The sequence below is a fragment of the Mandrillus leucophaeus genome, unplaced genomic scaffold (genome assembly GCF_000951045.1).
Source record: "Mandrillus leucophaeus isolate KB7577 unplaced genomic scaffold, Mleu.le_1.0 Scaffold426, whole genome shotgun sequence".
NCBI lineage: Eukaryota > Metazoa > Chordata > Mammalia > Primates > Cercopithecidae > Mandrillus > Mandrillus leucophaeus.
Genome location: NW_012104543.1, coordinates 998,766 through 1,026,694, shown reverse-complemented (window position 1 = coordinate 1,026,694; position 27,929 = coordinate 998,766). Strand labels below are relative to the sequence as shown.

Sequence of the window (27,929 nt, the reverse complement as noted above, 5' to 3'; positions counted from 1 at the left end):
CTTTATAGCTCAAAGTGAGTATAGAAGAAATTTGAATCTCTACCCTTTTATTGGAGTTTGGGGTACGGGTAGCAAATAGCTCTGTTCACTTTAGACTTCGTCTTCATCATTTTCTTAGTAGAGTTTCCTATTCATTGTTCCCAAGAGAACTCTTGGGGAAAGTATGCCAAGTGTTAACGATAATTCTAAGGCCAGAGCACCCCAAGCTATGTAACTATATAGTACTTATGGAGTTTTTTAAGAATGCTTCTGCTTCCCAGTGTCCTCAGATTGATTCAAAGTTAATAAAGATGCTTCATTTCTTTGGTTTCTTAGATGATTTTTTGTCTCCTCTTTCCCCTCTTTTTTTCTTTGGGACAGCAAGAAATATCTGTCACAGAAGAATGTGGTTGAAAAACTGAATGCCAATGTAATGCATGGAAAGGTAAGAAAAGTGAGGAATGACAATGGGGGGTGAAAGGAAAGATGATTCTCACCTCTGTGGTCAGGTGGAAGTCTCTTGTTCCTATTGAGTTCTGTGCCCGGCTAGCCTACCAAGGATAAGGCTGATAATCTCGAAGATCTAGAAGTGTGTAATTGCTAACTGTGTGGCTTTAGGCATCTTTTGGCTGGCAAGAAGTGATGGAAAGGAAATATACTGGTAAATAAGCAGACAGAATCTTTCTTAAAACATAGAGTTCCTGCCATCTTAAGATATTGGAATGTTATGGGAAAGTGTCTCCCTGCTCAGGCCTTGGAACTGTGCCACTCTGAGTCAGTGTTATAAGAGGCCAAATACGGCCTCCTCAGCTCTAGTCCAGATGCTAAGCTTTGTTTAATTTGCCTGAAGTTTCTGGTTACTCTGGTGAGAAAAGGGGTTTGAAATTGACAGAAATCCTGCATTCAGGCATTTTCTTCTCCTGCCCAACCCATGAACTGGCATAGGTGGCTAGGAACAGATAACTAGCCTCTGAGAACCACTGTGGTACCGTTCATTACTTCCTCCTTACTTGCTGATCTTTATCCTTTCAGCACTGACATGTCAGAGTGCAGAGCAAAGAAACTTAGAAATCTGAGTCTTTGGTGCCAATTCATTGGGCTTTCTAGGCAAGCATGAACTATCTGCAGTGATTTGCTAGAATTTTTTTTCTCTTGATTTCTGAAGCTATTCCTCTCCTGCATTACTTTAAAGCCTGATAATTAAAATGACTTTCACTTAATGGTTAAAAAATGCTAATGTTAGGGGCAGAATGCTTCATACTCTAATCTGGTCTTTTCTTGGGTGATTTTAATCTGTTTTTACTCTATTCTTCTAATTTCAATCCTACTTCATCTTACAAGACTTTGTAAAGAGCTGTCTTTGTGCTTAAGAATGAAGGAATACATGTTACTTCAGTACAATTGACTGACCAGCTACGTGGGGACGGAGTAGTAAAAGCTGGTTAATAGATAATAAAAACACACTGTTTTTCTTCTCTGCTTTCATACCATTTCCGTGATCTTGAGCTTTATTTGAAAACATGGAGAATCTGAAGTTTCTGTGGGGCTTCTCTTGCAGCATGTGATGATCTTGGAGTGCACATGCCATATCATGTCTTACTTGGCTGATGTCACGAACGCCCTGAGCCAGAGTAATGGTCAAGGCCCAAGTCATCTCTCAGTGGATGGGGAAGAGCGGGCCATTGAAGTAGACTCAGACTGGGTGGAAGAGTTGGCGGTGGAAGAGGAAGATTCCCAGGCTGAGGATTCAGTAAGTACTAAGTAATCTCGAACTTAACCTTTCAAGGTAATGACTGACTGACATGGTACCAAGCTTTTAGGCTCTTTTCTCCAGCCTCCTGTGAGCTTCAAAACTTCCTAGACCTTGTTGCTGCCAGACCCCAATTTTCTAGGCCTTCAGAGCAAGGCATGGGGATCTAATCTCTTGTGGAAAGGACTTTTTCATAAACTTTTTCCAGAGTCCCTTGTCCTGCTTTGTCAGTCTTTAATTCCAAATGGAATTTTAGGGATAAGTTCTTCATGGGGGTAGTGGAAGCTCCCATATAGAGAAAGCATAAGATGTTTTTTTCTTAACCACAAACCCCTAAGGTCTCACTCACCTGAAATAACAACAGATTTTCAGCGAGCTAGCTGTTTCCAGTTGTGGTAGATTTCCACTGGTCATTTGTGAGTCAATTTTTCACCCCCCCGTAGAGTGTTGAGGCACATGTGTTTTTGTGGGTGTTTATATACAGGGGTTTATTTCGAATTAAAAAGACTTCTTATTTTTGAAGGATGAAGATTCTCTTTGCAATAAACTCTGCACTTTTACGATTACACAGAAAGAATTCATGAACCAGCATTGGTAAGAGTAGTTCTTCCTTTAAGATGAAGATTTGCTGGGCACCGAATATTGGGACTTCTGAGCTTATTTGCTGGTTCTTGTTCTTTGCAGGTACCACTGTCACACCTGCAAAATGGTGGATGGGGTGGGTGTCTGCACAGTGTGTGCTAAGGTGTGCCACAAGGATCATGAGATTTCCTATGCCAAGTATGGATCCTTCTTCTGTGACTGTGGAGCCAAGGAAGATGGCAGCTGTTTGGTGAGAGGACCCTCCCTGAGCTGTAAAGGGTGGCTTGTTCGTGACACGGGATTACTGAAGCCGAACTGGAAAATTCCCATCACCTCTAGGATACCTGAATCTAGGAAGATGTTCCAGCTCACTCATTGATGATCTGTACAGTTGGTGGCCTAAGCATTTCATTTAGAATATCAGAACCAGCAAATTCCTTAGAGATCTTGTAGTTCATTTTTCCTAAGACCTCCCCACAATTTCAGATGTTATAATAAGGCCTGGTACGGTGAGTGAATAAAGAAGTTAGATACTAGGTGAATATTGTGAAGATCAGAATTTAGGCTTTTGGATAACGTTGAAATGCTTAGCCAGTTTCTTCTTTGGGTCAGATTTTCTTCAGAGATCTCAGGCAGTATTTCCTCTGTGCTTGAGGCAAGAACTTAGGGACTCTGACGTGTTCTGTCCCTAGGCACTGGTGAAGAGAACTCCTAGCAGTGGCATGAGCTCTACCATGAAGGAGTCAGCATTTCAGAGTGAACCCAGGATTTCAGAGAGTTTAGTGCGTCATGCCAGCACCTCACCAGCTGACAAAGCCAAGGTTACCATCAGTGATGGAAAGGTTGCTGATGAAGAGAAGCCCAAGAAGAGCAGCCTCTGCCGCACAGTAGAGGGCTGCCGGGAAGAATTACAGAACCAGGTGGGGCAGACTGATGCTCCCTAGTAAGCAGACAGAGTTCAGAGCCTGCTGAACTGGTGTGAGAGTAAACAATGCACTTGGCTCCGCTTGCAACGCATTTTCTCCTTTACCCATTTTCATAGTGTGAATACAAATACTATGTATTGTCATCATGAGGGAAGGATTTATGACTGAGCACTATTAGGCGTATTATGGGGGGTAATGGAAGCATAAATTTTAGTTGTGTCATACTCTAAAGTACCCTTTCTTGGCCAGGGTTTCTTATCTGAAACACAGAAAACAAAATACAAAATGATTTGAGGGTTTATATTCTCAATTTTCCCAAGGATGGTACAAAACCCAAACCATTCTAGATACATAGGAGAGAAGTTAGCTCATTTCATATGAGGGATGCCTTTGCGCATTAGGATATCTGTGCAGGACCCCTGGTTTAGAAAGATTGCTCTGGAGTTAGTAGTGCAAATGCATATTGATTGGAATCAATGCCAGGATTGTGAGAATGAGAAGATGGCTAGAATATCAAACTGGAAGTGAAGTAGCTGGATTCTGAAGGAAGTTACTGGCAAGATGATTGTTAGGAGTATTAACCATTGTTTTTCTTTTTTTTTTTCACTTGTGTATTTTTTCTGTTTTTCTCAGGCCAATTTCTCCTTCGCTCCTCTCGTGTTAGACATGCTTAATTTCCTTATGGATGCCATTCAGACCAACTTCCAGCAAGCTTCAGCTGTCGGGAGCAGCAGCCGTGCTCAGCAAGCCCTCAGTGAGCTGCACACAGTGGAGAAGGCAGTCGAGATGACAGACCAGCTGATGGTGAGTGTCTTGGGCCATGACGTTTGGTGGCTGTGGGAACCAACAAATTTGTTGAGATCCCAAAGTGTGCTAGATGCTCTGAGGAGTATACTTAGAGCAATTGATCCTTGGCCGTCCAAAACTTAGAATCTAAGACATCATGACATGCCCAGAACATATTATGAACAGTGTAAAAATCAGCATATGAGGTGTGGCTTCAAAAGAAGAGAACTGGCCAAGGGTGCGCCTATTATCCCAGCACTTTGGGATGCCCAAAGCAGGTGGATTGCTTGAGCCTGGGAGTTTAAGACCAGCCTTGGCAACATGGTGAAACCTCATCTCTACCCCAAAAAACACACAAAAAATTTAGCTTGGTGTGGTGGCGCAGCAACTACAGTCCCAGCTACTCGGAAGGCTAATGTGGGAGGATCACTTGAGCCCAGGAGGTTGCAATGAGCTGAGATCATAGCACTGTACTCCAGCCTGGGTGACAGAGTGAGACTCTGTCTCAAAAAAAGGAGTGGGACTGGGGAATCCAGGGTCATTTTGGCCAACGAAGAGAATAAATCTCCTTTTTAGTTCATATAAATATATGAATCCCCAAGAGGTGGGGAACTCCATTTTGGAGCAACTAGAAGAGTAGAGAGTTTTTATTTTTAGAAAATAGAACTTTATTGTATCTTCTCTAAAGTTCATCTAACTTGCGAAATAACGTTTGTCCTTTTTTGCATATAGTCCTTTAGATAACTTTCCTTTAGTTTCTCATGTCACATTGGTTATAAGGTATAAGTCATTATTGACTTTAAAATCTGCTGCTCAGCACTGAATATATGACTTCTGATGTGGCCTTCCTGGCCTTTTTTAGCAGCAGAGTTAAGTAATAGAAAGTAAAGTGGTGGCAATTCCAAAAAGGAAGTGAACAAATATTGTGAATGAGATACATGAATAGATCTCATAAATTGGCTGTGTTTTTTGTTTTTTGTTTTTTTTTTGAAGACGGAGTCTTGCTCTGTCACCTAAGCTGGAGTGCAGTGGCATGATATCAGCTCACTGCGACCTCTGCCTCCCTGGTTCCGGCGATTCTCATGCCTCATTCAGCCTCCTGAGTAGCTGAGACTGAAGGTGCGCACCACCATGCCTGGCTAATTTTTGTATTTTTAGTAGAGATAGGATTTCACCATGTTGCTCAGAATTGTCTCAAACAACTGTGTTCAAGTGATTTGCCCCCTTGGCCTCCCAAAGTGCTGGGATTATAGTTGTGAGCCACCATTCCCAGCCAAAGTTGGCTGTTTTTTGTTTTTTGTTTTTTTCTTTTGAGACAGAGTCTCGCTTTGTCACCAGGCTGGAGTGCAGTGGAAGGATCTCAGCTCACCATAACCTCTGCCTCCTGGGTTCAAGTGATTCTCCTGCCTCAGCTTCCGGAGTAGCTGGGATTACAGGCGTGTGCCACCACGCCTGACTAATTTTTATAATTGTGGTAGAGACGAGGTTTCACCATGTTGGTCAGGCTGGTCTCGAACTCCTGACCTCATGATCCACCCACTTCAGCCTCCCAGAGTGCTGGGATTACAGGCGTGAGCCACCGCACACAACAAATGTTGGCTGTTTTTAAGGGAATAATAGTCAGTTGGAAATATACACGTACATACACATATATATTCTGGCATTTTATTAAAATCAGTCACAGTTTTTGCCAGGTGCAGTGGCTCATGCCTGTAATCCCAACACTGGGAGGCTGAGGTAGGCAAATCACTTGACCAGAGAAGTTCGAGACCATCCTGGGCAACATGGTGAAACCCTGTCTCTATAAAAAATACACAAAAATAATTAGCCAGGTGTGGTGGTTCATGCCTGTGGTCTCAGCTACCTGGGAGGCTGAGGCAGGAGGATTGCTTGAACCTGGGAATTTGAGGCTGTAGTGAGCTGATATCACATGACTGCACTCACCACTGAACTCCAATCTGGGTGACAGAGTGAAACCCTGTCTCAAAAAAAAAAATAAAATAAAATTAGTCACAGTTGTATTTGATATTCTTGGAATTAAAAGAAGTCGTAAGATCAGTCACACTGTTAGAGCGTTGGTTTTTAGATATTAAAGATGAAGCGAAAAAATACTTCGGTTGGGGACCCATCAAGTTGCTGATTTTTATGTTGCCAGGTTAGATCAATGAAAAAAAAAAATCATCTGTCACCTCAATTTGTAAGAGATTGGACATTTTAACATTTTTTTTAAAAGACCAGTACTTTGTATTTAAGTTTAGCTTTATGAAAACATTTACTATGTTATTCTTAATGGATTATTAATAACTTTTAACAAATTTACCCAGCTATCCATGGTTTGAAGGCTGAAATCACTGCTTTTGGATGACTCCGTGGTGCAGTGTCTCAGTCTCATGAATAGTGCATGAATCCACTTGATTTTATTTGCCTCATTACTGCCTGCTTTCTCTGCTTCTTTCTTTGCCAGGTTCCCACCTTAGGCTCCCAGGAAGGTGCCTTTGAGAATGTGCGGATGAATTACAGTGGAGACCAGGGCCAGACCATCCGGCAGCTGATCAGCGCTCATGTGCTCAGGCGGGTGGCTATGTGTGTGCTCTCCTCTCCCCATGGGCGCCGCCAACATTTGGCTGTCAGCCATGAGAAGGGCAAGGTGGGTCCTCTAATTCTTGTGCACTTACTTTAGGTCATATTGTCTTAAATGCTAAGCAAAACAACTTGATGACCACGTTTGGATTAGCCCTCTGTGGGAAAAAGTCCGTTGGGTTCTAAGAATGCTTTAGGGACAGATCTTGTTGAGCTTTTCAAATACTTGGACCCTGAGTTGATTTGATTAGACCTAGAGCTGGTATGACTAGGATAGACTGTTTCTAATTAGTGAATTTCCACTCAAAACGTATTCTTCAAGCCAAGCCCTCAGGAAAAAGTAATGACTAGCAGTTACCTAGGACAGGTTGACTCCCAGTCTTGCCCTGTTTGGTCACTCTGGCAGGCATAAGCCGAGAGACAAAAGTTTTCTTTTGGAATAGGAATACTCAGTGTTGCTTATGTAGTCCTGCCCTGCCTTCCCAGCTCTGTTAAGGATATAAGTAAATTTGTATTGTTTTATAGAGCTTGTAAAAGCTGGAAGAATGCTAGGTATCTTAACTCACACTTTTCTGTATTCTGGCCTCTCCATCACCACTAATATTGTTTTCACTTTTAAGTGAAAATATGGATACTCCTTAAAACAACTCTAAAATCATTTTAAAAACAGTTCCATGGAAAACTAGAAAAGGACAGTGGTACATAGGTATTCTTAAACTGTTTTGTGAACTAACTTTATAAAGAGAAATTGTTTTCATTACTTACCTGTTCTGTCCTCCATGGAAAGACATTCCGTGGCTTTTATTCAGGAGAAATAGAGATTAATATTGATCTAGAATTTTCTACTAGACTTATCTGTAAAAAAAAAAGAAAAAAGTGTGCAACCTGTTACCCCTATTGAAAGAGTTTTTGTTACTTGCTTGGACTTCTCTGAGAGGACCAGGAGTAAGAATAAATTGGTCATTGTTCCTTTGCAGATCACTGTTCTGCAGCTGTCTGCACTCCTGAAGCAAGCGGATTCCAGCAAAAGGAAGTTGACTCTGACCCGCTTGGCTTCTGCCCCAGTTCCTTTTACTGTGTTGAGCCTCACAGGAAATCCCTGCAAGGAAGACTACTTGGCAGTTTGTGGGCTAAAGGTAAAAATCCTGATCTAGGTTTTGATCCTTGAGCTGTAGATTCTAGTCATCTTCTCTCCCCTGTTCTCAGAACTACTTTTTCTTATTCATTGTTGAGATTAAAACTTAAAACCTACTGAAATGCAAAAGGAATTTTTCTTTGAATTTCTCCCAGATCTTTCAGATTTCTCCAATATTGAAACTAATGTTTGTGTTCATGAAACCTGAATGTTACTAGACAGTCTAAATACTGTCTGAAGGCAGGGGATATTAGAGAAAAAAGGGAACGTCAGAACTCTGAAATGAATTAGCCCACTTTCCAGATCATCTTTTCACCATTTTGTTCCTTAAACATTATCCAGGACTGCCATGTGCTCACCTTTAGTAGCTCAGGCTCTGTTTCGGATCACTTGGTTTTGCACCCTCAGTTGGCAACGGGGAACTTCATCATCAAAGCCGTGTGGTTACCTGGTTCACAGACCGAGTTAGCAATTGTCACTGCGGACTTTGTTAAGGTACAGTTACAGTTCTTTGTTGATATGGTTCTAGAATTTTTCTACTTTTAAATCTAGAATCATTATGTGCTAGCTTCTCCCAGAAGTTAAAAAATCAGCTGGGTGCCATGAGTTGCACTTGTGGTACCAGCTGCTTGGAAGGCTAAGGCGGAGGATTACTTGAGGCTTAGTTCAAGGCTGCAGTGAGCTGTGATTATGCTACTCCACTCCAATCTGGGTGATAGAGCAAGACCCTGTCTCTAAAAATAATAGCCATATTTTGTCGCCTTTTGCTATGTTGCTGACTAGGAGCTTTCTGTCTTTAGGCAATAGGGAACTGATTCTGGTTCTACCCTCACTGTACCAAGTGCACACTTATTGCCATACTTGTTGTAGAATTTATTTATGTATGTCTGTCCCCTACTCATTCCTTGAAGGAGAGTGAAAGGTGTTCTGTTCATCTTTATAAGACCGGTGCCTGACACTCCATTTTTTATTGAATGGAGAATGAATGCCCGTTATTGGTCAGTTCTGGCTATTTGGATTCACTAAGATATTTGGGGGATGGGACTGAGATAGATTTCCCTTATTTAATTTTTCTTCCATCCTGCAGATTTATGACCTGTCTGTTGATGCCTTGAGTCCAACCTTCTACTTTCTCCTGCCAAGCTCAAAGATAAGAGATGTTACCTTCCTTTTCAATGAGGAGGGAAAGAACATCATTGTTATAATGTCTTCAGCTGGGTACATCTATACTCAGCTTATGGAAGAGGCCAGCAGTGCCCAGCAGGGACCCTTCTATGTCACTAATGTATTGGAAATCAATCATGAGGACCTGAAGGTTAGAGCACATGTTGCTATTTCCTTCTATTCCGGATTTAATTATTTAGCAACTCCTCTATTCTTTTCTCTTTGTTCTTTTATGACATTTTTCTGTGGACTTCATCTAACTGGGTCTTTTTTTCTTTTTCTTTGTTTTTCCTTCTAACTTTCTACCTAATAGCAAAATCTCTTATCCTTTAGGGCTAAACTAATTCAACTTCAAGTTCCATTTTTCTCAGGGTCTTTGTAAGATTTACCCACAGGGATCTCATGCTTAGAGTATGAGAGCACCTGATCATGAGTGAAAACTAATAACCAGTATAACCTGGAAGTTGGTAGCCAAGGCAACGTGAAGTACTGCAAATATGTGTTTTTGTGCCAGCAGGACAGTAACAGCCAGGTGGCGGGCGGCGGTGTGTCTGTGTACTACTCCCACGTGTTGCAGATGTTGTTCTTCAGCTATTGTCAAGGCAAATCATTTGCAGCCACCATTAGCAGGACAACCCTGGAGGTGTTACAACTCTTCCCCATCAACATCAAAAGGTGGGAATGAACATTTAATGTTCAACTTCCACAATGTCCACATTCAATGATGGATCTCCACTCCCACTATCTGCTATCTGTTCTGAGTTTTGTGAAACTTAATTTTCTCCAGCCAACCTTTTTTTCTCCCTGCTAGATATCTTTAAAATCAAGGAACATCTGGGTTTGGCAGGTTGGGTTGTCTGCACGGTTTGTCCTCCACTGTGGAGACCCCAAGCCGTCAGAGGTAGTTTAGGGGTCCACTGTTACTTAGAAGGAAAACGTATAGTTAATGTTATAAATGTGATTTTAATGTGAGAAGGGAACCTAAATTTCTCTTAGACGCTCATTCTGCCATAATGCCCTTTAAGTTTTTCTCCTGGGGGAGACTTACTCTGTTAGCAAATAGAATGTATCAGTAATGGGGGCATGGTTGGATTTGGGGGAGGAAGAGACTTTCACCAAGTTTGCAGATAATAGAGGGGTGTGTAAGGTAGTGAGAGTTTCACTTAGGGAGGAGGAAGAAGAGGCTTAAGGTATCATCCCTTGTTTCTTATCTGCCATTGATGACCCATTGTAGCACTTTCTCTCAGGCCTTTCTTTGGGAATTACCTGGTTTGGGATGAAATAAAATGGATACCAGTTCACACTAACTCGATGTTTTTGGAGATCCTGACAGGACATTGGGTCATTGCCTTAGGCAGCTCCATGGCCCTCTAAAGTTGACAGCCTCTAGGCACATAGGGCCACCTGTTCTTCAGACATGGAACCTCACAGTGGAGATTCCAAAGGAGGACTGCCCTGCCGGAAGCACCATTGGGGTGTGTGAGCGTGTGTGCATGGCTTGGAGTAAAACTGACCTGTGGATAATCTGACTCCCTGGCCAAGGATATTGCTTTGGAGTCACGTAGCCAGTTAGAGGATGGTTTTTAGGTCAAGAAAAGAACTATTGAATGGTGATGGACACTCTAACTGTGGCCAGTTTTGTTGTCTGCAGTTCCAATGGTGGCAGTAAGACTTCTCCTGCTCTTTGCCAGTGGTCTGAGGTGATGAACCACCCTGGCTTGGTGTGCTGTGTCCAGCAAACTACAGGGGTGCCGCTGGTAGTTATGGTGAAACCAGACACTTTTCTTATCCAGGAGATTAAGACTCTTCCTGCTAAAGCAAAGGTCAGTGCCAGATTTTCCCATTCATTACTTTGCTGTGAACCTGGTCTCTTTTTATATTTGTTTATTCATTTCACTTCCCCAGCTCTTTCAGTGGAGGCCCATAAAAGATTTTCAGTTCTTTTTCTCCTAGATGCCTTTTCTTTGCCACCCTTCTGTACAGCCCCTCAACTGACCGTGAAACCAGTTGCATCTCTGCCTCTTTTTCTGTGTGGATGCTGATCTGTAGGTGTGGGAACTACGACCCTCCTTTGTCCTCTCCTCCTAGATCCAAGACATGGTTGCCATTAGGCATATGGCCTGCAATGAGCAGCAGCGGACAACAATGATTCTGCTGTGTGAGGATGGCAGCCTGCGCATTTACATGGCCAACGTGGAGAACACCTCCTACTGGCTGCAGCCATCCCTGCAGCCCAGCAGTGTCATCAGCATCATGAAGCCTGTTCGAAAGCGCAAAACAGCTACAATCAGTAAGGCTCCTTAGATGACTTGTGGGGGAGTAGGAATGGTGGTCTTCTAGACAGTGACTCAGAGTAGACTGTTGCAAATATCTGTGAAGAAATGGTGACTGTCCTACTTGCACATTTTGTAAAATTAGAGGTATGTGCTAGCTAATTTCCCAAAAGCAGAGTCACAGTTCTAAGTGGCAAGCACCCATTGGCTGCCTGTTTCAGGCCACCGGTTCTTTGGTGCCTAGTAACGAGTTATGTCCTGGACCTTATTTGAGAGATTGTTCTCTCTAGGTTTAGGGAGAATGACTTCTCTGAAGAATGGAACTGATTGAAGTATAGATCTCTTCAGTTGGTTAATTTCCCACTGAGTAGTGAAGAGCCCACCACAGGTCTCTGAGCTGGTGGTCTAGCACTTGACCGACTGAGGACTCTTCAGGAAAGTGAAAGCTTGAGTTTAGCAGTGAACGAATCCAGCTAAGCAAAGACCATTACAGGGATCATCACATTACCTTAAATTTGCCCTAGAGTACATTTCAAAAGAATTTTGGTTTATTCATTTACATTCTCCTATAAAGAAGTAGTTTCTATTGTTTATTTTAAATAACCCAGTTACGGGAGAGCCTGTTGTTATTAACTGTACACCCAGTACCAATGCCAGATTTCTTTGTATTGCTAGGACATGTCATAGTTAGGGATAACAACCATTGAAGAGCTAACCACATGTAGGCATTATGCTGATGCAAATGTTATAATCCAGAGTTTGTTTAGATTAGAGTGTGAGTGTGGGCTCTGTCTGGGAGGAGTCTTTACCAGCGGTGTCGGGTCAAAGGTAGGAGAGACTCTCTGACGATCTGGTATCATTCTCTGCAGCAACCCGCACGTCTAGCCAGGTGACTTTCCCCATTGACTTTTTTGAACACAACCAGCAGCTGACAGATGTGGAGTTTGGTGGTAATGACCTCCTGCAGGTCTATAATGCACAACAGATAAAACACCGGCTGAATTCCACCGGCATGTATGTGGCCAACACCAAGGTGAGAATGGCACTGAACTGGGATCAGTCCCTGGGTAAAAGGATTCATAAACAATATGGTTTGGGAATACATCTTCTTTTAGAATGCAAGTATGGAGTATATACTCGCAGTCACAACCCTCGGTTCTAGTTAAATGGTTCCTTAGAAAAATGGATATTCTCACTCACTTGGCAAAGGACTTGTACAGGTTGGGTTTCCACCAGTACCAGCAGGATTACTGTGTAGAGGACACCAAAGAGGTTGTTAATGCTGAGGAGAAGGAAGCCTGACATTGAAGAGAATCTGCTCTCTTTTCCTATTTTCCCATTCTTAGAAACAAGGAAGTCATTACCAGGGAGTTAAAAGGATGAGATTTAATGAGCTTCACATGTTGAGACAATGTCAGAGAAGAAGGAGTCCTAGTTCAGACTTAAGAACTTCCATTAGTTTCTTGATGTGTGCCTTGTCTCCCTACAGCCTGGAGGCTTCACCATTGAGATAAGTAACAACAATAGCACTATGGTGATGACAGGCATGCGGATCCAGATTGGGACTCAAGCAATAGAGCGGGCCCCATCGTATATCGAGATCTTCGGCAGAACTATGCAGCTCAACCTGAGTCGTTCACGCTGGTTTGACTTCCCCTTCACCAGAGAAGAAGCCCTGCAGGCTGATAAGAAGCTGAACCTCTTCAGTGAGTCACCAACCCCTGGTGCAGACTCTGTCCTCCTTGTGACTGCGAAATTGGGAGCCACTGGTCTGTGACTCTCCAATATTCTGGGATCTCTCCACTCTACTGGTTTTTCTGTCCTTTTGTCAGGAAACTTTGAGCTTCATTTGAAATATTAAAGAGGCAAGGTGACAGAAAAGGAGTACACTGGAGCATGGTAGCAGTAAAGATAGGGCTGCACTTCGTTAAGTATTCATTTCTATAGTGTTGTGTCTGCCTCACTAACGGGGCTACTTCTGTGTTTAGGCTGAGAGGAGGCAGATTGACATGAAATTGCAAGGCTTTCTTAAAGCACAGAGGAAGACCTCAGGTCCACGTGGCTGAGAGATGGTTAGCAATGGCTTGCTATGCCACTGAAAACTAAACCCTCAGAATACAAATCCTTGAGCGTTACTCAAGACTGCATTTCTCTGTCAATTATTGGCCATGGTCTGATACTCTTTCTCCTAGATATAGTTGCTGTCAGTGAGAATGGTCATGATCTGTACTTTGAACAAAGAAAGTGTGTAGAGATACTTGGGAGTGAGGGGTAGGGGATACAATACTCTGAAGCAGAAGAGGACCCTTACAGTGATGATTAGGGACTCTTCTGAGTAGGAGACGTAATTGACTTTCGGTCCCTGGAACTTTCTCCACGTGTATTCAGCATCTATACACGATTAAAGTGCTGTGAATATCTCAGAAGATAAAGTTTCTCTATGTCTGTAAAATTGACGTGATTTACTTCTTTGCTCCAACTGTTCTGGTCTTTGATTTGGAGGGGTGGCTCTTTAGAGAATGTGCTTCCTAAAGTCCTCTCTTGCTTATTGCAGTTGGGGCCTCGGTGGATCCAGCAGGTGTCACTATGATAGATGCTGTAAAAATTTATGGCAAGACTAAGGAGCAGTTTGGCTGGCCTGATGAGCCCCCAGAAGAATTCCCTTCTGCCTCTGTCAGCAACATCTGCCCTTCAAATCTGAACCAGAGCAACGGCACTGGAGATGGCGACTCAGCTGCCCCCACTACGACCAGTGGAACTGTCCTGGAGAGGTACCAGTGCTGGCAGGGGGTGGCTTCAGTTTTTACATCTTCCACTCACTGCAGAACCTTCCTGTGTCTTGAGAGAGCCAGCTTCTAGTAACCATCTCAAGGCTAGCCTGGGATTTTTTCAACTTTTCATACAACTCACCCATATTCAGTGTCTCTTTAGTGTGCAGACAAAGCCTGAAAAATGTGCTCAGAGTCATGTGACACCAGAGTCTCTCCCTGGGCAGAAGTTCTGTCCCTTTTCTTAATGCTCAGGTACCCTTTAGAGTAGCCAGAGGCCACAGGCTAGATGATGCTTAAGCCAGTATTCTAGATTAGGATCCAGGCTTGCTGAAATGATAGGAAAACATCCTCCCTTCCATTCTGAGCTCATCATCTTTTCATCATCTTTCTCTGCAGTAGCTACTTCTGTGGTAATAACATTGCCAGCAAAGAGGCTGTCTGCTGCCTCTTGTAGCAGAGTCCAGAGTTTCCTTAAGTCTCCCTACAGTGGCATTCTTAAGCATTGTGCTTGGCTTCTTTGTGCTAGGTAGCTGCTGGTTTGCCATGGTAGATGAAATACCATAATTCATGATGTAAGATTTTGAGTTTCTTACATTGTAAGTCACAAGAATAGCCTTGCTTGGAATCACTGCCTCCCACCAGCAGCCTCCTCCCTCCCTTCCTTTCTCTTTCTTTTTCCCCGATACCCTATCCATACATGGTTGCTTAGGATGTGTTTCCAGGTTTCTCTGAGCTTCACATTTTTTTCCTTTTTTTTTTCTTTGCTTCTCCCCCAAGTTCTGAAACTGAGTCCCTAACCAAGCTGGACCGGTTAGTATGCCCTCTTTCTTTTCTCTGCACGAGTGAGTGTGTGTCAGAGAGCAGTGTAACCAATGGTGTGGCTTTGCATTGATTCTGCTTCTGTTGAAGAGTCCTCCTGCTTCTTTCTGTTCTGGTCATTGCATGGCTACAGAGCTGTCCCTGTGTAAAAATGGAGTACATGGAGGATCGTAAGTGCACTCTTGGTGTTGGCCATGTCAGACACTCTCTCAACTCTCTCTTCCTTACCCTAGTCCTCTCTGCTCCCTTTCTAAGTGGATGAAAAGGGGGTTCGGGGTAGAGGGATTAGCAGCAAAGTCCTACCATCTGATAACCCACTAGAGAGCTCGTTCTATCCAAATTTATTTTATGCCTCAGGTTCCTCTTCCCTAGTTCTTTATTGCCTTCCTCTACCCCTTAACCCTTTTCTTTCCAGTTACCTTCTGAATACTTTTCTTTCTCTGTCCAGAGCTTCAGCTGTCAGGATGTTGTTCTTTTTACTATGCCACATTAAATTGAAAGGAGTAAACCCTGGGGAGCATGTTACTTGGTACCCTTTAATAGTAGTAGTTGGGTTGCCTATTCCTTTCCTAAGGGGAAATCGCTCAGTTTTCTAAAGATGCTTTGTATTTACCCCTTGAATGTTGGCAATTGGCATGCACCTAAAAAATAGTTTGTTCTCTCCCCTATACTTAGAGACTCATAGGAAATGCCTTTGTGCATATATAACTTTAGACTTTCCAATATAAGAAGATGGTTTTTACCTTTCCCTTTGTGTATCCTTTTGCCCACTGATCTCTGGGCACCTGAGCTTCGGGTCCCATTGCATCAAGACTGTTAAGCCCATCTCAGTGATCCCTGCCACAGGCAGCTGAAGGAAGCACATTTTATCCTCTTTGAGGAAGAAAAGCCCCGTCTTTGAGTTACGGATTATGAACATGGCCTCAGGTTGATCTCCGAGCAGGAGCCAGGTTTCTCCTGGCCTGTAACATAGGAAACGATATGCATGGTGCCTGTGGCAGGTCTTATTGTGCTTTGATTTTGTATTTGGCATTCATTAGCTGTCCCCAAGGTCCTCATGACTATAGTTTGCTTAGGCTAAAGCGCAAGGCGGAGAGAACGGTGTTGTACTCAAGCCAGGTTTTCTGTCTCCCCAGGCTGGTTGTGAGTTCTTTAGAAGCCCTGGAAAGCTGCTTTGCCGTTGGCCCAATCATCGAGAAGGCAAGTCACTTTTTCAAAGCACATGGAAGCTTTCTGAAGAGGCAGGAAGTCAGTGGAGTTGTCTGAGGCCCTGAGGCCTCGCAGCTAAAGAACATTTATAGTAGCATAATCTTGATTTGCTAAGAAGCTCCAGAGAAGTCTTCAGCTTAAGGCCTCATGTCCTACTTTTAGGGCCCATAGTGAGCGTGTGTCATAGAATAGGATGCGTGTTGGTACAAGAACACTGTTCTGGGAATCATGAGCTTGGATTCCATTTCTTCATCTGGTAGGAAGGAGGATTATAATTTCTGAATTTTTTTTTTTTTTTTTTTTCTCTTTGCAGTCCATGGAGCATAACCTAGCCCTGGTGGCCTAGAAGGAAGGAAGGGCAGGCAGAGTGTAGATAGTTCATTCTGCCTCGAGTTGGTGGGGTTAGTGATAACCTTGCTATCTTTTGCCTCAGGAGAGAAACAAGAATGCCGCTCAGGAGCTGGCCACTTTGCTGTTGTCCCTGCCAGCACCTGTCAGTGTCCAGCAGCAGTCCAAGAGCCTTCTGGCCAGCCTGCACACCAGCCGCTCGGCCTACCACAGCCACAAGGTAACTGTTCTCTCTCAGGGATGCCTGTGTAGGAAAGGAAATTGCAGTGCTGACAGGGAATCAAATAAGTTAACTTTTCATTGTAAAGCAGCAGCACAGCAAAGTAAGGTAGAGAGAGGATAGCATTCAGATTAGACCTACATTTTACAGAGTTTGTCCTGAGAAATTCTCAAGTGCCACTCAAAACTGAGGATAAGCCAGTGACTGGGCCCCTGGTTTGTACTTATTTTTCTGTCACTCTAACAGGATCAACAAGACTTAAGAAAGAGAGGGAGGGACATTGAGTGTGGGTGGCCTTCTCACTGGAAAAGGATGAGGTGAGGGAGTCCCTCAGGAGACAGACTGCTAGTGTTTTCCCTCCCTCAGCTGTGGCGTAACACGAGAGGTGCACTGTCCTTGTTGGTGAGACAAGTGTTGCATAGTTGTTGGAGTGCCTCTGATGGCAAAATCTGGGGAAAGAGGGTATCACTTATAAAAGAAAGGCATTGCCAAAGGAGACAAATTGGGCCAATTTCTGTAGATGGAAAAGATGACAGTTCAGACCCCTGAGGAAGAAAGGCTCTGAGAAGAACCATCAACCCAGAGCTTTGGTTAGCTTCTGTGCCTCCAACCCAGGGAACTGAAAAATGTGAGTTTAACCTGCTGAGCCTCTCGAGGAAAGGCAATTTTGGAAACACTGTCCTTGGGTAATATGAATTTGCTAGGAAATGGCTCTTCTGTTGTAGGAGAAAGAAATCCAGCAGTTCTGGAGACTGAGTAGATTTGAATTTTCCCATCATACTTTAATACTGCAGGGTTTTTAATTTTTTAATAACATTAATATTTTATGTATTAAGAAACTTAACTATATGGGGCTGCTTTGAAGATTTGTTGTAGGTGATTGGTGTTCACTGGCCTGTTCTCTTGAGAGGAGGTAATAATCCTGGTGATCTGCCAACTTTTCTCTCCTCTTTGCTTTTGTACCCAGCTCTTGCTTATGGCTGACCCTCTGTGCCCCTGTTGTTTTATAGGATCAGGCCTTGCTGAGCAAAGCTGTACAGTGTCTCAACACATCCAGCAAAGAAGGCAAGGATTTGGACCCCGAGGTGTTCCAGAGGCTGGTGATCACAGCTCGCTCCATTGCCATCATGCGCCCCAACAACCTTGTCCACTTTACGGAGTCAAAGCTGCCCCAGATGGAAACAGGTGAACTTGGCCCCTATGGCCGTGGTCCTGAGATCTGCTTCATATGCCTATTTACCCTCTCATCCTTACTGTTCTTACGGGCCTCTGACTGACTGCATGCTCAGAGACAGGGATTTTGCTTCTTGGTCTTTATACCTTATAGGGCCTTTTGACATTGAGATTGTACCATTTTAAACACATTCTTTTTCCAGTGCTTGTCCTTTTGATTATCCTTGAGTTTATTTAGTGTTATAGACATCAGATATAATCTGTCTCTGAAGTTACTACCTCTTAGGAGCTTCAGGGGAAAGCTAAGCTTGGTTGGGCCCTGGTTGCTTTGAAGCATCTGTGGCATATCTTTCACTTTCATGCTGTTCTTTTGCCAGTGCTATTATTAATATGTGTAGCAGCTTTCTCAGTGCTTAGTGCTGTTTCCTCATCTCCTTTTCTGTTGGCTGGGTAGCAAACCTGTTTTGTCATTGTCAAATTGAGCTGATTGCTGCCTTTACAATTCTCTGTTATTTACATGCTCCATCATCATCCTGTTCCTCCTTTTAATACTAGAATCCCAGAATTATTCTAGAGAAATCTCTAGAATGTTCATATGTTCCTCTAGGTTTTAGAAGTTGAACAGTTGGAACTGAGATCTTTGAATCTGCTGTAAACATCCTAAATGCTCCCCCTTCTACTTAATTCTAACATACAATGTTTTCTGCGATATTCCTTTCCCAGACTGTTTTTTTCCTAGATGTGCCTGCTGGAGTCTAGGGATAGTTGGCATATTGATTGGGCCCCCACTTGAAACTCCCTCCCCAGGCAAGCTTCCTTGACCTGAGTTAACCTTAAAACAAATTAAATTCCACCTCAGATTTACCATCGTTGATAATTTTCTTTCTCCTGCTTAGAAGGAATGGATGAGGGGAAAGAACCGCAGAAGCAGTTGGAAGGAGATTGCTGTAGTTTCATCACCCAGCTTGTGAACCACTTCTGGAAACTCCATGCATCTAAACCCAAGAATGCCTTCTTGGCACCTGCCTGCCTTCCAGGTATGTTAAAAGGGATATTTGAATCTTGGTAATGAAGCCTGATGTAAGTTCTGTCTTTGAACAGCCATGACCATTAGCCATTAGCCTTCATTCTCCATAATCCATTTCTTCCAGAATTCATAATTGAGAAGTAGAAGTCTGTGAGATAAATGCAATGTTCCTGAGGAATTTAGCAGTGTGGCAGAGTGGGATTTTCTTGTACCGTATCTTTTCACTGGGGTTGAATATTTTACATAAAGAGGCACTGTGTGTGTGTGTGTGTGTGTGTGTGTGTCTGTGTGTGTGTGTGTGTCTGTGTGTCTCCTCACTGGTTTATCATTGTTTTAAAAAATCTTTGATAACTTGGCTTAAAGCCAGCTCAAAAGGCAAAAGTATCTTGAGGACTATTATATTTCTTTTGGTCTCTAACTTCTTATACCATTGAAAATTCAGATTGAAGGGTAAGGGTCTGAATAGCAATATAGAAAAGTAGGATGATCCTGGTGCTCATTCATGTTTGGAGGACACTTGGGTGGGTGAACCTAAAAGGCATGTCAAGGTCATGTTTTGTCATCACCTGAGGTTGGAGGATATTAGGGAACATTTAGTATCTGCCTTCCTCTTCATATTTCCTTGTCTTGTCTTTTGATATCCAGAGAGAGTGGACAGCTACTTATTTCTGACTCAAGATATCTGGAAAGGCTTTTGAGGACAATTTGGGAGATTAGGAAACTGTTAATGAAACAAATCACAAATAATACTGACAAGCTACTGTGTGTGAGTGAGTGTGTGTGTGAGTGTTTGTCATTTTGTTTGCATGACCTTTTATGCGGAGATAAAAAGCTACACTTTTGTCTCAGACTCTCAAGTAGTTAGAGCTTTTTGCTCCAGATTTTCAAATAATGTTTGTGTCTCCTTTAGGCCTAACTCATATTGAAGCTACTGTCAATGCTCTGGTGGACATCATCCATGGCTACTGCACCTGTGAGCTGGATTGTATTAACACAGCATCCAAGATCTACATGCAGATGCTCTTGTGTCCTGTACGTAGCATTACAATCCCAGAGAGCTCTCAGCAGCCAGGGAATGTCTGGAAAATTGTTTTTAGCTTGCTAAACTAATGAAATAAAATAGATTTAAAGGAAGCTGAAGGGATGAAGTTTCGAATATCAGTAAAAGCTTTAAGATCTTACTCCATGGAAGAGAAAGATTTGCAAAGGGGATGGGCTTAGTCTCTCTTGTTCAGTGCTGAATCACCAGGGATTGGCCTGCTGCTTGCTGCATAGTAAGTGCTAGGTAACTCAGTGAATTGTGACTTAAATGAGGGCATGAATGAAAGTAGTACATCAAGATTTCTATTTCCAGTGACCCTTTCACAGAAGCTTAGTGTTAAAACTACTGATTTTAGCACAGAGCTAAGATGCGCACTGGGGGCCTGATCATCTGATAAAAAGCCAAAGCTATTTGTAAGGAGCCAAAATGGCCTCAGGAGCGAATGACCTGCCAGTCTATCCCGAGGAACTGAGAGACAGGAAGTTAGTGAATGGCACTTTTATGTGTGCCAGGTCAGGAACGGGGAATTAACTTAACCTGCTGATGTGCCTGCTGTCCGCTGGGTTGCAGGTGAGAGTACAGAGGTATCCACATGTGTGGGAGTGAGTGACCAAGAAAGGAAAATGTTTTATAGAGAGTTTCATGAATAATACGAGACCAAAGCGTGACAGTTTCCTTTTAAACCTCAGGATCCTGCTGTGAGCTTCTCTTGTAAACAAGCTCTAATTCGAGTCCTAAGGCCCAGGAACAAACGGAGACATGTGACTTTACCCTCCTCCCCTCGAAGCAACACTCCAATGGGTAATGTGAGGTCTGGGTTTAGGCTCAAGCCTGTATTTGGGAGGAGGGGAGAGAGGGAGGTACAGTAGCATTAGACATGCTGCGCATGTTGACCAAGGTCCTGGAGACTTTTGTTTATGTATCTACCTTTTTTCTAATGCTACCTCACCCCATAAAGAATTTAAGGTGGCACATCAAAATGTATATGGTAAGTAGAATAAAAATAAAGATGAGAGGCCATGGCTCACCTAACAACCACGTAGGACCTTGTGAGGTGGCTGAAAGTTTCCTAAGAGCCATAGCAAAAATAAAAGCACAGTGACCAAAGACAAAACAAAAATGTAACTTTTCTTGCGATAGAAGCTCTTCATTAATGTCCATTTTGTTGCCAAAGGGGCAGAATCCTTAGTGGACTTACCTACAATAAGTTGGATAGCAAATTTCACAGGAGTTTCCCTCATGATACACTTGGACACAGTCAAGGGCATAACATTTTACAATTCAGTAAAGGCAATTCTAAAAGGTGTCTGAATAACAGAATTATATAATTCTGGTTACTTGGCTTGATTTAGAAGTAAATTTCAAATGAAAGTCACTATGTACCTTTACATTTTCTTTTCTTTTCTTTTTTTCTTTGAGACAGAGTCTCACTGTATCATCCAGGCTAGAGTGCTAGAGTACAATGGTACAGTCTCGGCTCACTGCAATCTGTGCCTCCCAAGTAGCTGGGATTACAGGCGTGTGCCACCACACCCAGCTAATTTTTGTATTTTTAGTAGGGACGGAGTTTCACCATGTTGGCTTAGCTGGTCTCGAACTCCTGACCTCAAGTGATCCACCCGCCTCGGCCTCCCAAAGTGTTAGGATTATAGGCGTGAGCCACTGCCCAGCCGTACTTTTAGGTTTTCTAATAGCAGTATTATAAAGAGTAAAACGTAAAATTGATTTACTAATTATTTAATCCAGTATATCAAATATGTTATTTCAACATATATTGTCAATATACAAAATTTATTAGTGAAATATTTTGCCTGTTTTGGTACCATTTTGGGAATCCAGAATGTATTTTACACTAGTGGCACATCTCCTTGTAGACAGCCATGTTTTAAGTGCTCAGTAGCCACATGTGGCTGGTGGACAGTGCATGTCTAGAGGAATGTACACAACTTTGTGACTTTCAGACAGTCTTCCTTGCATATCATTTATCTTGTCTAAGTTTGTGGCTCTTTTCTCTAGCAAGAACCTAGAGTGGAGTTAGTTTATGTTTCTAAGGGACATATTTACATGCTTTAGCAATCCATTGAGTGGAAGATGAGGTCTCTATCCTCTTCTGACAATTAGGAGTCTCACCTGGACATCTTCCTTATTAGAAGGCCTTCTCACCTTCACACAAAAGCTGGCACAGGCAGGACCTGCAGTGGTATCCTTGGTTTCCAGTCAGTGGTTTTACACTTCAGTTCTGGTTCTTTTCATAATACTTACATAGTGTGAAAATCTCACTGACCTAGTTGTTTTAGAAAAAAGTAGTGAAACAAATTCTAATCTGTCATGACAGACAAAAGGTAAAGATCCCAATCATATGATTTTTCCTGTCTTATCCAAGGTCTCCTGACAGTTAGTGGGCACTTGAGGGGCCTCCTGGTTTTAGATCTCTCGGCTTTATGGAAATCCCTTTGGAATCCAAGGTTGTTTCCTTCACTAGCTGGAAAACATTTTATTTTTGTGTGGGGCAAGCTGTCGCAGCCGCCTTCATCTTCCCAGATGCTATAGGTCCAAGAAGTAAGAGAACAAGGCCAGGCATAGCACCCTGGAGTTCTCCCACTAAAGCCCAGGGTGCTAGCTGGTAGCTTGGCCAGGCTTTTTGTTGCCACGTGACTCATCGCACCATGTGCCAAGGGAGGAAAGCAAGCACCTTCAGGTGACTGGGGTTTCTTTGACTCAGGAGACAAGGATGATGATGACGATGATGATGCAGATGAGAAAATGCAGTCATCAGGGATCCCGAATGGTGGTCACATCCGTCAGGAAAGCCAGGAACAGAGTGAGGTGGACCATGGAGATTTTGAGATGGTGGTGAGTCTCTGGCAGCAGGAGAAGGGGAGGAGGAGCTTCAAAACTCTCCTCTAGCTCTTATTCAGTGGACTTCCAAAAGTTACCATTTACCATGGGACACTGACAGAGCTTTCTCTCTGCAGTCTGAGTCGATGGTCCTGGAGACAGCTGAAAATGTCAACAATGGCAACCCCTCTCCCCTGGAGGCCCTGCTGGCAGGCGCAGAGGGCTTCCCCCCCATGCTGGACATCCCGCCTGATGCAGATGACGAGACCATGGTTGAACTAGCCATTGCCCTGAGCCTGCAGCAGGACCAACAAGGTAGAAGGCCATGCCAGGAACAAAGCAGCCCATTGGCCTTGCGCAGGAAAAGAGGGTTTGGCAGTTACTGATATCCAGCTGACTTAGCTTGTCCCCAGATTTGGGGAGAGGTTGATCTGGGTGAGAGCTGTTCAGAGATACAGGTGGAGAGTGAGAGGGCTGTGGTGGGAATTTCAGTCTGAGCGCCAATCTCATAGTTTCTGCCAGTTTGGGTTATTTCCTCTCGAATCTTAGATTCCTCCAGCCTGTGTCCTGCCTGAGCTGAAGGAAGCATTCCACCATCTCTGTAACTGAACTTGGTGGGTGGACAGCAGTGGCTGTTGGCTAACTTCCTCTAGGCCAGAGGGGGTCACATGCTGATGTTTGGAGACTCTTGAGGGCAGCACGTGGCCAAAGCAGCACTGTGGATGGGACCTGGAGGGGATGTTGTGCTCACTCTCCACTTGTTTCCCAGGCAGCAGCAGCAGTGCCCTGGGCCTGCAGAGCCTGGGACTGTCCGGCCAGGCACCCAGCTCTTCCTCTCTGGACGCAGGAACCCTCTCTGACACCACAGCATCAGGTAACTGTCCACAGCAAGGAGCACGGCTCAGGGCCCCAGGACCCTCAGGCCTTGTCTCCACTGCTGTGAGAGTGTAATGGGCAGCTGCTTTGACAGGCCATTCTGGACTTCCTGCTTCTGCCTTGGCTTTAGAAAGATGGGTGTGGAGGGTGTAGTGCTGTGGCTCGGCCCTGCTGCGCACAGCTCCGCTTCCTCACACTTTGCATGCTGCCTGGCTTCAGCTACTTCCCCATGGAAAAGCCGAGAGAGCGGCATGCAGGCTGATCAGCTACAGGGCTTCCACTTCAGCTTCCAGCGTTCTTTGTCAGAGCTCTAACAATTTAGACAGTATTAAAAGAGAGACAAGAAATAGAACTCATACTTTTTACTTTTTTTATCTTCATTTGCAAATGAAAGGAGAGCTACAAGAAGCTAGATGGTACTTCAGAATTCTTGGTCCGTGTGACCAACCATCAGGGATCTATGAGCTTGAGAGAGAGGGTTTTTGTGGACAATTGAAATCTATAGGAAATCTCCAGAACTCATCTGCTCTTTATTTTCAATCTTTTCCCTAATCTGATTAAAAAAAAATGTTTCCTGAATAGAGAGTTGGACCAAATGGAGATACCTGGTCAACCCCTGAGTAATTTAAGGGTTGATTTATAGTTTTTGAGACTGATGCTTCCTTGTGTTTTTTTTTTTTTTTCTTTTCTTTTGGAAGTTTTAGCCTGGGTAGATAAGAAAGGGAGAGAGCGGCTGGCCCCACCTGCTGCCATGGCTTGTTGCTTTTCTCAGGTCTCTTTAGTTGCTGCCATTTCAGGCTCTGAGGTTGCTGTTGTGTTGTGCCAGTCGTGTTCCCGCTGTGCTCTGTGGCTGTCCTGGCTTTCCTCCCCCATGTATCTCATCCAGCATTTTCCTCCTGTCTCAGCTCAGCCCTGATCCTGGATGCTGTGGCTGTCTCTGGGGAATTTCCTTGCTTCATTATTAGCATCTGATGAGGATGATTAGGAGATGTGAAATTTCCCCATGAGCTCCCCTTTGGACCACTTGCTAAAAAAAACAAAACCGGGTTGATTCAAGAGCTCATGCTAAGTGACTTCCTAACATAAGCAAAAATTGACTGATTTCAAAACAAATCTCATTAAAATTCAGAGTTCTATGCTTTGAATGGTAATGGCTAGTTTCAGATCTCTCAGCAGGTGTCAGTAACACCTAAACAATGGTGACCATGAAGCATTTTAGCTAGAAAACTCAGCGTCCATGTCACAGATTCTTACTGAACTTGCACTGTAATGTAAACAGCGAAGGAAATGCCCAGTGAACTGGGTTTTCTTCACTCCTGTCTAAGTACTGTTTGCAATGCACCGTGTATAGTGTTTGTTTCTGTTAGCGATTAACCAGCAAAGCAAATCTTTCCCTTTTTTCTTTGACGACAGGATATATAAACTGCATTGTGTCCTATGCACTATGTGGTTTGATGCTTTCATCCCAAGGAGGGCTTTTTTTTTTTTTAAATTTTTTTTATTTTTTAACCTGTAACAGCTCTCGTTACTCTCTCAGCTCCAGCCTCAGACGACGAGGGCAGCACAGCAGCAACAGATGGTTCTACCCTTCGGACCTCTCCTGCTGACCACGGTGGTAGTGTGGGCTCAGAGAGCGGGGGCAGTGCGGTGGACTCAGTGGCTGGCGAGCACAGTGGTAATGTGCCATGGAGGGGGGTCCTGTCTCCTTGGGCAGAGGGTGGGGACAAAACAGGAATCTCTGCTTGGGTCCTGGGGTTGGTTTTTGCAAAGAAAAGTTATAGAGACTCATTGAAAGTCTTGTGGACTCTCCGAAAGTCTTATGGATTCATTTGGCCTCAACTTTAGAGTTTCAAATGTTCAGTGGCTTAAGCTCAGGGGGTTAGTATTGAAATATTTTACAGATATTTACTAATTATCTGTTAGTGGAAAAAAAGCATTGACATGCGTAATTCTTTTTTTTTTTTTTTCCTCTCTGAAACTGTGATGATGTGCATAATTCTAAGTCATGATTAGCCTAAAACAGTTATGGTGTCACCTTGAAACCTGTTATCCTATGGTTTCTGCTCCTTATTTATTTGGGGGAGGGTTTTTTTACGCGATCTTATTGTTAATGATCTGATGTGTTCACATAGCATACCATCCCCACAGTCTACTAGCTGATGAGGTGGGACTCTAGAAGGAGGGAACATGACAGCCATTTTGGTTTGACCTTCCATATCAGTCCGTGGGTAGCAATCAGATACAATTTTTACAGAGGAGATTAAGAGCAGCTAATTATTTATAGATTCCCATGTCAGTGTATGTTTCCTCTGAAGTATGAGATAGAAATGTATTAGCATCTGAGATTAAGATTATTCTTATAGGTGGGTCTTATGTACTGGGGAAGGGTTAATGGCTACTGTGAGAGTGATTTAACACAGTGCTGTGGGGTCTTACTTAGCTTTACGTATAAGAAAAAAATGCTACCAGTTGTTGTCTAATGCTACCCGTTATTATCTATTGGCTGCTGCTTTAGAATGCACTGGGTTCCTTCATGCTTTGGGAGTTGATTTGTGCTTTTTAAACTGTTTCCCTCTAGTGTCTGGCCGGAGCAGTGCTTATGGCGATGCTACAGCTGAGGGGCATCCGGCTGGACCAGGAAGTGTCAGCTCAAGCACTGGAGCCATCAGCACCACCACTGGGCACCAGGAGGGAGATGGCTCTGAGGGAGAAGGAGAAGGAGAAGCTGAAGGAGATGTCCACACTAGCAACAGGTCAAAACCTAGTCCTCCACAGTTAAGAGACTTGCCTATCTGAGACTATTTCAGGAATAGTAGGACTGATCAGTTGTAGGAGGTAGAGTGGTGATAACAGTATATTTCTTTTGAAATATTAAGGTGTAAACTTCTGAAACAGTTTAAAATCTTAGGAAGTGCTCTAGGTCTGTCTTTGTCTTAGAATTATATTAAATCAATTACAGAGAGAATAGGAAGTGGTCTTTCTCTTAAGGCTCCTCTGAATATCTTAGTGACTGTAAAGTGATTGTCATAAAAACATGTTTTCCTTACTCAAATTTTTCCAGTTTCATCAACATCCATACACTCAATGTATGGCATCCTCTTTACAAATGGCACCGCTGGAGGCTCAACATTTAGGTATACATATTAGGTGTCCTAGAAGTGCTCCTTGTTCAGCATGTTCATAAGGTGAAGGAGAAATAAGTCATAGCAAATACATGCTTATGGCTAGAAATACCAGTGGTGAAGCATTTTGAAACTGAAAGTGATCTATAAAATCCTAATCCATTTTTGTGGTGGAGTTTGGTGCTAGATTGGTGAAGTGAATGTATTCTTATCCCAGAGGTAACTAGAGAAATAGAAGACAAACCTGAAAAATAAGACTCAAGATATAACGTTTGTTGAATTTGTTGAGGCCAGTAGTTGTTACATTAGTGCAAAAATAAGTGAGTCAGAATTTTTTTTTTTTTTTTTTTGGAGACAGGATCTCCCTCTTGTCACCCTGGCTGGAGTGCAGTGGTGTGAACACAGCTCACTGCAGCCTCAACCTCCCAGGCTCAGGTGATCCTCCTACCTCAGCCTCCCGAGTAGCTGGGACTACAGGTGTGTGGTACCACACCTGGCCAATTTTTGTATTTTTTGTAGAGATGATGTTTTGCCGTGTTGCCCAGGCTGATCTGGAACTCCTGAGCTCAAGTGATCCGCTCATCACCTCCGGAAGTGCTGGGATTACGGGTGTGAGCCACTGTGCCTGGCCCAGAATTTTGAACTAACTGATTTCTATCAGGGAAAAAATATGATGCCTGATGCAGTCAGGCATCAGAGACATTTAAAGGGGGCATCAAAGAGTGCCTTCCACATTCTTTATATCCTACTGCTTGAATGTAAGCCGTTTACTTCTCTGGATGAATTTCTCTGGTTCTGTTAATAGATATTTTGATAGAGTTTTTAAAAAAATCTCCTAATATTTTTCTTAATGTGATTTCTAGGTTAATTCCCTTATGTTCGGTTAACTTGGTCTCTATGATTTTTTTAAAATTTACTTAAAAAATTTAAAATCCAGTCTACTTTTGTGTTCTAGTTGATATAGTTGAGTTCATTTACAATTAATGTTGATTGCTGACAGATTTGGAATGGACGTCTGCTATTACTTTGTGCTTCTTATTTGTTCTATGTGTATCCTTTTCTTTCGTTGTTGGCCTTCTTTTGAGTTGACTTGCTAATTTTTTGTTCCTGTTTTTTTCCTTTTTTCCTCCAACTCCGCAGGTTGGGAAGTTGTTTACTCTGTTTTTAATCTTTCAGTGGTTATATTATGCATTTTAACTTGCATACTTACCTTATTCAAAATGAAGTTTAACTAATAGCTGCACCTTCTGAATAATATGAGGATCTTAGAAGACTTTACTCCTTCTTATCAATGTAAATGATCATTTTT

The 27,929-nt window shown here is 43.1% G+C and overlaps 1 protein-coding gene across 1 annotated transcript in view; it reads left to right on the top strand.

The window, feature by feature from the left end:
* UBR4 (ubiquitin protein ligase E3 component n-recognin 4) overlaps window positions 1-27,929 on the top strand; it is a 138,978-nt gene that overhangs the window by 47,192 nt on the left and 63,857 nt on the right. The window contains exons 34-60 of the mRNA XM_011993119.1: window positions 361-424; window positions 1,538-1,729; window positions 2,253-2,323; window positions 2,414-2,561; window positions 3,004-3,231; window positions 3,871-4,041; window positions 6,488-6,670; window positions 7,581-7,739; window positions 8,081-8,233; window positions 8,826-9,053; window positions 9,420-9,577; window positions 10,554-10,725; window positions 10,991-11,192; window positions 12,045-12,208; window positions 12,665-12,881; window positions 13,730-13,946; window positions 15,902-15,965; window positions 16,408-16,542; window positions 17,553-17,727; window positions 18,612-18,752; window positions 19,653-19,774; window positions 20,474-20,585; window positions 22,507-22,637; window positions 22,760-22,937; window positions 23,392-23,496; window positions 25,036-25,173; window positions 26,077-26,251. Coding sequence (XP_011848509.1) covers window positions 361-424; window positions 1,538-1,729; window positions 2,253-2,323; window positions 2,414-2,561; window positions 3,004-3,231; window positions 3,871-4,041; window positions 6,488-6,670; window positions 7,581-7,739; window positions 8,081-8,233; window positions 8,826-9,053; window positions 9,420-9,577; window positions 10,554-10,725; window positions 10,991-11,192; window positions 12,045-12,208; window positions 12,665-12,881; window positions 13,730-13,946; window positions 15,902-15,965; window positions 16,408-16,542; window positions 17,553-17,727; window positions 18,612-18,752; window positions 19,653-19,774; window positions 20,474-20,585; window positions 22,507-22,637; window positions 22,760-22,937; window positions 23,392-23,496; window positions 25,036-25,173; window positions 26,077-26,251 — 4,203 coding nt within the window. The remainder of the gene's footprint in view (window positions 1-360; window positions 425-1,537; window positions 1,730-2,252; window positions 2,324-2,413; window positions 2,562-3,003; window positions 3,232-3,870; window positions 4,042-6,487; window positions 6,671-7,580; window positions 7,740-8,080; window positions 8,234-8,825; window positions 9,054-9,419; window positions 9,578-10,553; window positions 10,726-10,990; window positions 11,193-12,044; window positions 12,209-12,664; window positions 12,882-13,729; window positions 13,947-15,901; window positions 15,966-16,407; window positions 16,543-17,552; window positions 17,728-18,611; window positions 18,753-19,652; window positions 19,775-20,473; window positions 20,586-22,506; window positions 22,638-22,759; window positions 22,938-23,391; window positions 23,497-25,035; window positions 25,174-26,076; window positions 26,252-27,929) is intronic.